Source organism: Pseudochaenichthys georgianus, chromosome 5 (assembly GCF_902827115.2).
Source record: "Pseudochaenichthys georgianus chromosome 5, fPseGeo1.2, whole genome shotgun sequence".
NCBI classification, from domain to species: domain Eukaryota; kingdom Metazoa; phylum Chordata; class Actinopteri; order Perciformes; family Channichthyidae; genus Pseudochaenichthys; species Pseudochaenichthys georgianus.
In genome coordinates, this window is record NC_047507.1 from 9,593,951 (window position 1) to 9,606,191 (window position 12,241).

General features: G+C 42.3%; 1 protein-coding gene across 8 annotated transcripts in view; it reads left to right on the forward strand.

Annotated features, from left to right (window-relative positions):
- The window catches only part of magi1b (membrane associated guanylate kinase, WW and PDZ domain containing 1b), a 150,900-nt gene that overhangs the window by 105,774 nt on the left and 32,885 nt on the right, over window positions 1–12,241 (forward strand). For 6 of the 8 annotated variants that reach the window (XM_034082754.2, XM_071203075.1, XM_034082756.2 and 3 more), the window contains exons 5-10: window positions 2,427–2,649; window positions 3,804–3,886; window positions 4,687–4,722; window positions 8,234–8,291; window positions 9,244–9,374; window positions 10,505–10,624. In XM_034082754.2, coding sequence (XP_033938645.1) covers window positions 2,427–2,649; window positions 3,804–3,886; window positions 4,687–4,722; window positions 8,234–8,291; window positions 9,244–9,374; window positions 10,505–10,624 — 651 coding nt within the window. The remainder of the gene's footprint in view (window positions 1–2,426; window positions 2,650–3,803; window positions 3,887–4,686; window positions 4,723–8,233; window positions 8,292–9,243; window positions 9,375–10,504; window positions 10,625–12,241) is intronic. The other 2 variants (XM_071203074.1, XM_071203076.1) reach the window with 1 other exon arrangement.

The window sequence follows — 12,241 nt, forward strand, 5'->3', positions numbered from 1 at the left end:
AAGTCATGATAGTAGAAAGTGGAATATTGGTTGTTTCAATGTTTATTTTGAATACTAAATAGGCACATTGGGTATGATTCTAATATATGAATCATCAAGTTGCAGTGTGGGAAATGTGGGATCCAGTGTTTTCAAACTTGACCCGTGGTAGGAACTCGTGTCAGAATCTCAGCCCCCTTTTTTCTTTATAAATGTATTTCTTTCAGCTCCCAAACTTTATACAGATGCTATACTGAATATCTTGAATTGTCATAAATACCTAATGGTATAAATGTAAAGTTGGAAAGACGAAACAAGGGGGACTACTGAGATGGACATTTGTCCTCAATGTAAACTAAACAACTCATTTCTGTGAACATCTTCTACAGGTAAATCAATAATCGGAGCAAGCCCTCACTACCAAAACTAATTAAAAGATAGACAGAGATTGGTCACACAGGAGCGCAATGCAATGCGAATGCTAAACCTCACAACAACAGTTGATTTGAAGTCTGTACTCTGGGCTGAACACTCCCTCTCTCTGGCTGCTTGGTTGAGCACAGATGTGTTGTTTCTCTGTAGAGCAGTTTCACACCGTGAGTACAGAGCTGAGGTCCAACGACAAACGGTCACTCAAGGAACATTTGAAACACATTCTGGATCCAGGTGTCGATCGTAGTCAGTCTCCAATGGATTATGTATGATTTTCATTTATTTGGATACAAAACACCAAACCGGAACAGGCCTCAAGGCTGATGCTATTCTCCAAACTAAATCACATTTGGCATCCTCACAAAGGCAACAGCAATGTGAAGTGTCACGTTTGGCAACCACTACCGGCTAGCTGGATTCACTTTCTCTGTTTTTTTCTCAAAAATGTTGCTTGTACCTATCAATTGCTTTCCGCTTATTCTGGGTTTATTATCATTTTCTTCTACTAGCTGTAGTACTCCATGTTTTGCAGAACTTACAGAATGACTCACAAGCTCCTGTAGCCGGTGTGGACACCTTTGTAACAAGCAGACCTGCAGTCAGAGTACACAGGCGGCTGCTTGCAGAGCTGTCTTCAGAAGCACCCTGAGGACATGCCGGGTTCTGTTTATTTGGGAGTATAACACTAGAATGTGATCCTGCAGCTCCGCGAGGAAGAAGAAGAAAAAACAACAGTATAGTTGCGACGGATAAAGTGGGAGGGGATGTAAGTAGAGACAAGGTAGCAGGAAATTAAAAGGAAGGAGGGAGTGGCTGGGGAGGGGGACATGTGGGCAGGTCTGAAAAAGGATTGGACAGTGAGGGAAGGGAAGGAAGGCAGGACTGTGTTTTGTTGAGGAGGATAAGCTCAGAAAAATGAAGAAGTAGGAGAAAGAGGACAACGAGAGTGGAGAGGGAGCGGCCGAGAGAGAAAGAGAGCTTTAAAGTGGTGAGGGGCTACAGCATACAAGAGCTTCTTTCATTGGTGAGTAAGTGGTCTCTGGGTTTGACTACATCTGCCTGTATCCATGCATCCAAAAGTGTAAAATAGTGCCCTCTGGCTGCAAGAAGTGGAGGCCAGAAGGCTGAGCAGCCTCCATGGATGCATGTGTTCTTAGTGTAGTATGTTGGAGTAAGAGATTTTAGTCCATGATTCAAAATGTTTGAAAGCATGATCAACGCTGTGTTGTCTCTGTTAGCATTGCATTTGAATGATATCTTATTATCTCCTCTTGTGTGTTAGTAGGTCAGTAGGCGTTTTAAGGAGCGTATCTCAGCCCCAAAGCTGTCTGTGCCATGTGTTTTTGAGAAGGTGGGACTTAAAGTTGTTTATTCACCGTCTGTGATTTGAGCTCTGAGGGTGCCAACCAGTCAAGTGTGAGTGTGAAAATGAGATAACGGGAAACTAGGTGATAGCACTTCACAGGCCGTGCTTGTAGGTGTTAACTGCCCACTCAGCAGTCTTTAGCTGAAGTTAATGTCTCTATTGCTGTGGGAAGTGTAACACAATAGTAGGATTTCAGTCAAAAACTAGCAGTGAAAGCTTTGGAATGTCCTTGGACCAACTTGTGGGAAGATACAGCTTTTCTAACACATCTTCAAAAGGATGCTCGTATACATTTGGACTGCTTAGGTAAATAGGACATGTCATGAAAGAAAACAATGACAGGTAAACATTTGCCCTGACTTTTTCTTTCCTTCTTTTCTAAACATGTTGTTTTAAAATATGTTACACACTGTCATGTTAGCGTAACTTTCTAAAACCTGTGCTGTATCTAGTGGTGTGATGCTCTTTAGAAATGGCAAGTATCTCACACAGGGCAACGTTTTGAAAGGCATTATGTGTTAGATTTAGTTTCTAAGACTCCTCTTGTTGCATTGAGTTGTTCCCACTGCTACTTTCTGATCCTGAAAGTGTGTTTTTGCACCAAAACGTATCTTAACACCAATCCATGTGCTTCCCTGAATCCTTTTAGGAGATTCTAGTGAATTAGACGAGATTCCTCACTCAGTGCGCCCCTACGTCCCCCGGAGTGACCCGCCCTACGTTGGGAGAACCCCCTCACCATCGGCCACCACGGAGAGCACTCAGCAGTCCAACTCTAACCTGAGCCATCCTCCCCCGGAGGACCCTCTGGGGACTCTGCCTGACAACTGGGAGATGGCCTACACCGAGAACGGAGAGGTCTACTATATAGAGTGAGTTCACACTCGTAACGCAGCGTGGCTCTGATCACGGCTTCACTTCCTGAAACAGAAGAGATGACGTATAACATTTAGTTTTGCATGCATATGTACATACACTGTGCAATTGAGCATTAATGTCTTTATATTTTGTAAATGTAAATGCACTATGTTATAGTAAATGTAATAGTTATAGTAAAGTTTGAATAAAACTCTTATTTTAATTACCTTATCTTTTTTATTGCACACTCTAACTTTGCTTTCTTATGCTTGTATACATATTGTACATTTGATTGTATTCAATTGTTCTAAAACGTTTGACTTATTTCATTCTAAAATGGGGAAACTGGGATAAATAATACAGTCTGTTTCTGGATGTACATATAAAGCCAATACGTAAACATTTTCAATAAAAAACAAATGGTTCTGCAGATCAGAAAGTTCGGACATAAACTACCAGAGTTCCACTTTGCTATCGGACATCAAGTCATTAAACACATTGCTCAGGCTTTCATACAATAACTCGGCCTTTAAATGATGATGCTTTGGATACTTTGAAAGCTTTATATCACAAACAACATACTGGAGCATAAATCAACATGCTGTTCAGTTCTTCAGCATATGCAGCCACGACATCTAGGAATATAGTTCAACATGAAGAACATGGGAAATAAAGTCTGCAATTTAGGACTTTAAGGGGTTGAATTCAACCCAGATCCTAATGCTTTTAAAAATACTCACTACATGAGGTACGTCTGTAATAAGTGGTGTGACCTTGTGACCTTCATTTATAATGTGGCTTTCGCTCAGCAGCTTCTGTCCTTCAAAAAGCGCCTGTCTGTCATTAGAGTGGAAGAGCTGTTCCTCAATCAGACCATACGAGATGTGTTGTGCTGTGAACCAACTAGTTATGAAGGAACCAATGTATCAACAACAGATCTGATTCCTCATTTCAACATCTCTCGACATGTATAACTTGGCTAGATACTCCTGCCCCTCAGTTCATAAGACTCCAGCAAATCTTCATCTTAAATGATGCACTATAATATTAAATCCTGTCAACTTCTAAGACATCTGCCTTGCTACATACCAGATGTAAATGTATAGCGTTTTTCCATTATTTCTATCCCCATAAGGTAATTGTATTTGTGTGTGTTTTCTCTGTTTAGCCACAATACAAAGACCACCTCCTGGATAGACCCTCGGTGCATGGACAAGCCTCAGAAACCCCTGGAAGAATGTGAAGACGATGGTACGTTCATGAGCCTTATTTCCCTATACCATTTGATATGTTTATGTAAAATCCTCTGCTTATGCATTACACTTAAACGGGTCATTCCTTGATTTATACACTTTTCTTCTAATTTAGTTCTGTCAGAGGTCAAATATATAGGTTTCTCTCATTCTGTTGTTTTATTATTAAGGGGCATTTCGAGAAAAACACCTAAACACAATTACATTAAATAAATAAGGAAACTTCTATTTACACACATGTCCAATCAACTATATTGATTTTAGTAGATTCTAACATACACATGGGTTAGAAAACAACATTATTGTCCTATTTCACAATGCTGTGACAGATGTTTACAGCAGCGCAGTAGTACCCCCAGCAGCCTGTAGGTGTCAGTGTTGGGTCACAGAAGATGGCGAGCAGTCGTTGGGTGTCACTGCGCTGCTCCTTCTCTCAGCTGTTCGTCAGAGCAAGATGCCCCACAGCTTCATAGGAATGAAATGTATCATCCACATCATGTAGCTCCAATACGTAATGCCCTCCTTGCTCAGAGATATTTAACACAGATGCTTTACGCCACAAAAACATGCATGCAAACGGAGAGTACAACTATTTGTTAACAATGAGATCATGTTTCTTCCCCCTCAAAATGCAAACCGTCCGTTTTGGGGATTGTGTTTATCACGAGGCTCTGGCTGTGATTATCTCTCAGATGTATTTGACTGACTCACAGATGTGCACCTTCCCCCCCCCCCCCCCCCTTCTCTTTTCATTCAAAAACCCTCCTGTGCTGCTGGTCTGTCCGTCCCTCCGAGCAGAAGGGGTCCACACAGAGGAGCTGGACAATGACTTAGGTAAGAACTTCTCTCATCTTAACACCACCCGATCTGCAATTCAAATTGTATCTCAATTTAGAAATGGATTCGCACATCTACATAATGACATGCCCAACACCACCACCAGTGGCTCATTAAGTCTTACTCCACAGTTGGAGAGAGATGACTCTAATCATCCAGAAATGACACATTACTGTATGCCACACTGACAGAGATATGACCTTTACCAAAGCTTAACCCTTTGCTTTTTAATACATTAAAAAAGCAGACTTAATACAATAAAAAAAAAACTCAAGTCTAAAAAAATAAACAGCCTTGAGCACAACTGTCAACTTACCCACAAGCCATCAGCAATCCAGACACACTTACACTTCTGCAGATTCGTCATGTCACACAAAAGAGACACGGGCTGATCCGAGGAAGATTGTTGTAATGATGATTTGCTAATGGGTGTCTGTCCGCGTCAGGCGGCAACAGGCCTTTGTTCCCTGAAGCCCATCAGAACACTAACTTACCTATCAGACACGGCCGCGCGGCGTCTGCAGACCGCCTGCTCCGTTATGAACGGGTAATGGAAGACATCATTCCATCAGGAGCAACTCAGTAATGGTGGTAGGTAGCAGACCTTTGTGGTTGGAACATTGAAATACAGGGATCAAATATATAAATATCTTTCATATTATTCTTTTGTGTTTTTGTAGAATTTGAGGGGTTGCAAAGACTGGTAAAGAGCAACATAAATGCAGTCCATCTGTTGCCAGGGTCAGGGACATATTAAGGAACCCTGTTTAAGTATCGTAGTATATTTTTTATTGAAGTAGTAAAGCTAATTTAATCAATATTTTCTAAGTACTTTCAGTATTTTTCTAGCTCTTATTTCTGAATGGCAGGTGTTTCAGCAAACAACAACAAGTCAGGGACAGAACATTTAGACGATGCACGTGATGGTGAAGCGGCCGTGTGCAGAGCGTCTTGCCTTAAACAGCTGCCATGTTACAACCATCAGATCAGCCCTCCACTGGATGACTAGTTCAATACTTATTGATCAGCACAATCCAATACGAGTGAGCAAAGGAATGCAATTAACCTCAGTTCTCTGAGGAGAGACAGATCCTATGAAGGAAGGGCACACACACATGAAGGGCACACACACACATGCATAAATACTCACACACAGTGCCCGTGTACTACATGCTTACTCCAGAGAAATCAATCTCAGCACAGTATCAAGAGAATGAGATGCGAATAGTTAGACTTGTAATTCATCATGCTTGACTACCCGCTGAATTGACAATATGTTCCGGAAGGTGGGATGAGGAAAGAGGAAAGAGGAAGGCAGTGTGAGAGGAAAACCCTGCGTAATGACTGCCAGACATTTCTCTCTCCTGGTCTTTCTCATTTGTGTTTACACTCACTGTAATGTACGAAATCGTTACGATGGTTGCTGCATATGTCCTCTCTCCACCAGGCTTTCTCTGTGACACACACACTCCCTCACTCACCACGTACACACACACACACACACACACACACACAGACGCAGGTGCTCCTCCAGGAGAGGAACTAGTGCAGTGTGAAATCAAGTGGGTGATTAAAATGTTGCGCGATGCCATGCAGGACCGCATTCCATTTAATGTTCCAGTTCAAAAATCAGAATGATAATTCACCGTGCTCTCTTTGGGGGTTCGCCCTGTAACCAACAGCAACGCTTTAACCTTGCATTCATTTCATCGCTGCATGTGCTCTCTGTGTTAGAAAAGGAATTAAGCAGGTTGATAAAATATGAAGTTGGAGTAACTCAAATTGCTTAAAAACATCATATTGACGACTCTTGATTGCAGATTTGTCTCATTTTTATTATTATACGTTCTATAATGTTATTTAATAAACAAGAACCGTGCATAAAATAGAATCTCAAACAGAAGAGACATGATTTAAACCAGATTTAGCTATCAATTTATTTCAATCTGCTGTGCCTGGGCATTAACATACACACACACATTTCTTAACCTCTATTACACTAACAATTATACAGACAGATCAACATGTAAAAACCAGCAAGTTCAACTGATGATATGCGTGTCTCTTAGTGTCCACTATGTTTGTATATGTACATGTATGCGGAGTCCAGAACAAATGTCCTTACGGGGACAATAAAGTATATCGTATCGTAAGTTGACAAGCCTGGTGTAACAAACTGCAATCTTTAGGGTCGTGTACATACGATTTAAACATTTCCTTTTTTTTTCTTTTTTTGCATCTGCTGTTGACTCCACTCCAACGAAGGCCCTCCTCATTAGAGAGCAGAGGGAGGCTCTCCATGTTGGATGATTGTAATTACCAACTACTCGCACACAGGGCAGCGCTTAATTGGCTGCGGGTAACGATATGTAAAGCTGAGCTGATCACGGGAGGGGGATACTGGACAATCTGTGTTTGTAGCCTATTAGAAGCCTCTGACATTATCTGTGTGGAGGCCGGCCAATAATCAACGCTGCTGTAATCTTATGTTTCTGTCGGAGATAACGGCGTTACTGTAGAAATACAGTGAACCGTCGGCGATTACAGGCTGTTGACGTGGGGCCCAGTCATATCCATTTATTTTCATAATCAGCGCCGAATACCATGAATTTCACACAAAACAATTCTCCATGCGAGATTGTTTCACTGAGTAAGCAGCTGCGTTCAATGCGACCTCCTCAAATGAATTCAGAGGAGTGAAGGTGCAGCACAAAGCGTGACAGAAAACACAGCCACACTTCCACTTTGCCCACAAGGACACTCTTCTTTTCAGTAATATAGAATCAAATGAATCGGATATGTGCTTCTTTGTTAGACTGGCAAAAGGAAAAGTGAATGTTATGATGTTATGTAATGTCTTTTATCTGGACCCCGAGTCTGTAATAAAGCTTTCATTCATTACCAGGCTCGAGCCTTTTAAAAATATATTTTATAGATTCAAGATATATTATTGTCATATACACATATACAGTAACAGGCAGTTGCACCGTGCTATGAGATTCTTACCTTCAGCTCTCCACACCTAAATATTACGAAACTATACAAACATATAAGATAAAAACTATCAAACAAGAACATTTTAAGATAAATAAAACATCATACCATGGTTTCAAAGCCTTGATTATTCCAAGTCCTGCTCCCCCCTCCTTCTTCCACCGGTTTCTCCTTCTTTGCTCTTTCCTTCCCGTCCTCTCTGTGACTCCAACACCACTCCTTTCTCCCACCTCCTCTCATCTCTCCATCCCTCCTTTCTATCCTCCCATCCTTTGCCCGAGAGGGTCTTGCTCTGCTCTTATCTGATGTGTGGAAATGTCACCGTTGTGAGGGGACGAGGAGTGGTGGGGGGGCGGGGGAGGCGGCAGCCCGACAGCCTGTGAAGCTGTTGAGTGACTCCGGCCCTGGAGGCTGACTGACAGGCAGGCACAATGGAGAGGCAAAAGGTCTCCAGTGGCATCTTCACCGTGTTCCTTGTTTAATCCGTCTCCAACTCTTTCTATTTTTGTTTTAGAACTTCCACCGGGATGGGAGAAAATCGACGATCCAGTGTATGGGGTCTACTATGTTGAGTAAGTGACATACAGTATGTAAAGGCACACTCGGATACAAATACACACGCAAAATAAATACACAAATACACACGCTGCACATCCTATTCTTTTCCCTTCACTATATCTGTAAAGCGTCTTTGAGCACCTGTAAAAGCGCTAACAAATTAAATCTATTATTATTATTATTATTATAAAGGAACAATAAGAAACAACCATTTAGCATTTTTCTTCCCGTCATTTTTTTATATTAACAAAAGAGAATCGAGATCCTTCTGTAAATAGGAGCGTCTCTAATGTATGTACAGTCCTGCTGTCACAGCCAGATTGCGCTGCAGCTATTTTGGTCTTTTTGTGTACTGGAAAATGTAGGCCATTTTGTTTGTGTGTGTCATTATCATTTGGGAAAACATGCGGTGAATGTGTGCATATGTGTGTGTGCGCATCTCATCTCGTGTGATGCCCCTGGGCCTCAGCATTAATACGAATATGTTTCATGCATGTTTCGATGTTTCTCAAAGCAGCACCTGCCAAGGTTGTGGTATTTCAATATCCCCTCCTCCCTTCCTTTCCTTTTTCTTTCGGTAATATATATTTTCCAGTATAAATTACTCGCCGTTCCCTTTATGTGCTGTACAATGCAGCTGCATTCAGGTGTAATGTCTCGGGGCTAGTTTGTGATGTCAAGATGTTTGTAGCTTCGCCTGTAAACGAAGCCATCATGAAAATGGGATTTATTTGATGTGATTTGCGAACGTGATTGTGTCGGAGAGGATTACCGTGTGCGTATTGATGGATGCATGTGTATTAATCAAAGCTTATCCATCTCTCTCCTCTATTACCTTGTCCTCTCCTCTGTGTCTGTCCTCCCTCCACTTTCCTACTGAAACCTACCTTTTTCTGATTTCCCCTAACTTTATTTCTTATTTTTCAACCCCCAATTTACGCTTTCCTTTTTCCCACCGTCCCAAAGTCATATCAACAGGAAGACCCAGTATGAGAATCCCATGTTGGAGGCTAAGAGGCGCAGGCAGCTGGAGCAGCAGCCTCAGCAGCCTCAGCCCCAAAGCCAGCAGCCACCTGAAGGTGAGCGCTACATCCGAGGTTCGTTCACAAGCCCCCACCAAGGGCGTCATTTCCTTTCTTTCTATTCATGTGTGTGACTGACTTGTCTGCGTACGTCTCTCTATATATGTGTGAGATTGTGTTTTTACTGCAACTACTGCTACTGTGTTTCTTAATGTCGCCTGCTACTGCCTTATGATTTGCTAAGTGCCCTTCCATAAAGGCATAACTATTATTTGCGGCTGTACCGCTCAGCCTCTTTTTGAAGTTAATTTCAGTTTTCTGGGTTGCTATGGGACACTTGTTGTCGGTAATAACTTAAAAGCTTTGTGGGTGAAGACAGGTACGTTTTTCTTCAACTGAAAGTGATAAGGAGAGCCTCTTACCTGAGTTTTGTCACCTAAGTGCTACCAGTAATAATGGTGATGATTTAGCTCGACCAGCTGCCAACACACTTCTAATAGGTAACCCCAGGTTGCACCTATTCCTACACGTATACCATATGCATTCACTGGACCCCCCGCAGAGAGATTCATTATAAATGCGGGCTGACCCACATGGTAACTCCAGCTTCAGCTCAGTCAGCAGAAATCATTCGATTCGACTCGATTACCTGTGGATTTTTCCCAAGTCTGAAAGCTCTCTTAAAAAAAGCTCAATACCTTCAAGCTGAGTTTTTTTTTTTACCCAGTTTTTTTCCGCTTCTGCATTGATTCTATCTCACTGTTAAGAATGTTAATGAAGGTTGCAGGCTGATCTGTGCCTTGATGTCGTAACAAGGTGATTAATGAAAGATGGGGATGAATCGCCCCATTTTCACAGATCTTTATTTGTATTCAATAGGAAGACGTGAAACCTTTTTAAAAGCTGCATGAAGTTATGAAGCAACCTGTTGAACCTGACGTTATATCTGGGTAGTTTTTATTTTTGTGACTACTTCCCTTCCCCTGTTGTCCTGTGGGGAAGGTTTCTTTTTAGACGCAAACCAGGAAATGTATCCACCCCACAGAGAACTATTCTTCCTCTGGCATCACAGAAAGAAAAATGGGCTATTTCCTGAAACACGCAGCGCAGAAGGACATGTCGTCCAGCCCCAGTTTCTCCCCAGTAGGGCGGCTGTGCACCTGTGCTGACCCCATCTAGAGAACATGTGCCTCTTGCTTTTGCAGAATGGATCGAGGACTCGGCGTTGGCAGGGGCCCCGCTGGCCAACTACGCTTCCAACCACCAGGAGACCTACAGGGACCCCCAAACAGGACCACCAATGCCCAACGCCGTGGGACAAAAGCGTAAGTTCCCTGTTATGTAAAGTTTGAAAATTCTATAAAACGGGACTACTCAATAGTTTTTCCTAATGCCCAGCTTATATCCATTTGTTATATTAAAATGTAACTCTTACATTATAGTTTTTCTTTTTTCCTGAGCCAGCGCTTAAGGCTGTATTTGAGTTATTATAAAGTTGTGAATAGGCTATTAAGCTGCTCTTTGTACACATTTCAAAGAGCAAGAACATTTCCCCCCCCCCCTCTGTATTTACTGTGGCCTCCCGTTGCTTCTTATGGATCCTCTGTTCTGTTATGTTGCTTTTCCTGCATCAAATAATAGGCCTGAATCCACCCACCCTTTCGCGCTACACACACCTCCAGTGTCTAGCCGTTGCTGTGTGTTTCCTTCTCCTGGTTGCCAGCTCCCTTTATAACAGCCTCCCACCAGCAGCTTGTCTAATTAGCCCAGCCAAGGCATCCCTCTTCCTCCCTTGCTGCTCAGTGGGACGTCTTTTCTCGCATCAATCTCTTTACATTATAGCTCAAATTCTCAGTCTAGCTGCATCTTCTTTTTTGTCTCCCGCCCCTTTCTGCGTCGGTTGAATTGTTGGCTTAGTTTATCTTTGTGTCTTTCTCTCTCACCCTTTCTCTCCCTCCCCCTTTGGCCTTGACAGTTCTCCTGAGAACAGGCGTCATTTGAAATCTCTTCATCAAACTCCCTTTATCCTCCTTCCTAGTCTCTCTCTTTCTCTCTGTCTCTCGTGGATAAAGTCGCCATCTATGTTCACTGTTTTGCTACATCCTTCCTGTCCTGAAAAAAGGTCTATCCATAGTCCCTGCACACAGAAAAACATGCCGCGCAAAATCCTCACAAACTCAAGGACAAAAACTGACTCCAAGGGTAATTAATTTTTCATTGGATGCATAAACTAAGTCACACTAACCGAATGTGGCGCTTCTGGTCAACAAGCACGCGTTCCTCTGTTGATCCCTTCTCTGCACCGTTCGCTCGCTTGTATGCTTTCCTTCCACGGTGCTTGTATCTCCGTACTCATGTGCCGTATGAAGCTTGTTAAGAACAGACCATTTATAAATGATTAGCACTCTGACGATTTCTTTTTGTAACTGTTGTTCCCCGTTGGGCACATTCTCCGACCGTAAATGTGACGGATGAATATCTCACTGGAGCTTTTGATTTGGACTGATTTAATCTCATATCTTTCTTTTCACACCCTTAATGCCAGATAATGAGGTAGAAAAAGCAAGAAGAAAGAGGATGACTGAGTAATTGGCTACAGACTTTACTCATGACTTAAGAGCGCTGTGAAATGTGTTTCCATGGATATTGCTTTTTTTAATGAAACCCTCGCAACCAATCAAATTGAATGGTGGAGATATCTTGTTGGAAAGAGCCATTCACTATAGCACAACCTCATACAAATGCTTTTATCATGTGACCTTCATGCATTAAGAGTGTCACAAGACATTTGATTTCTGTACAAAAATGTCGTGCCTCTCAATTACACCTTTTTATACACAACCGCAATTTAAAACAGGTAACGGGACTGCCTACAAGGGAACTAGGAGAAACATTTACTTGCCAAATTGCCAGATACAGAAGCTCGGATTCAGTGTATCCCC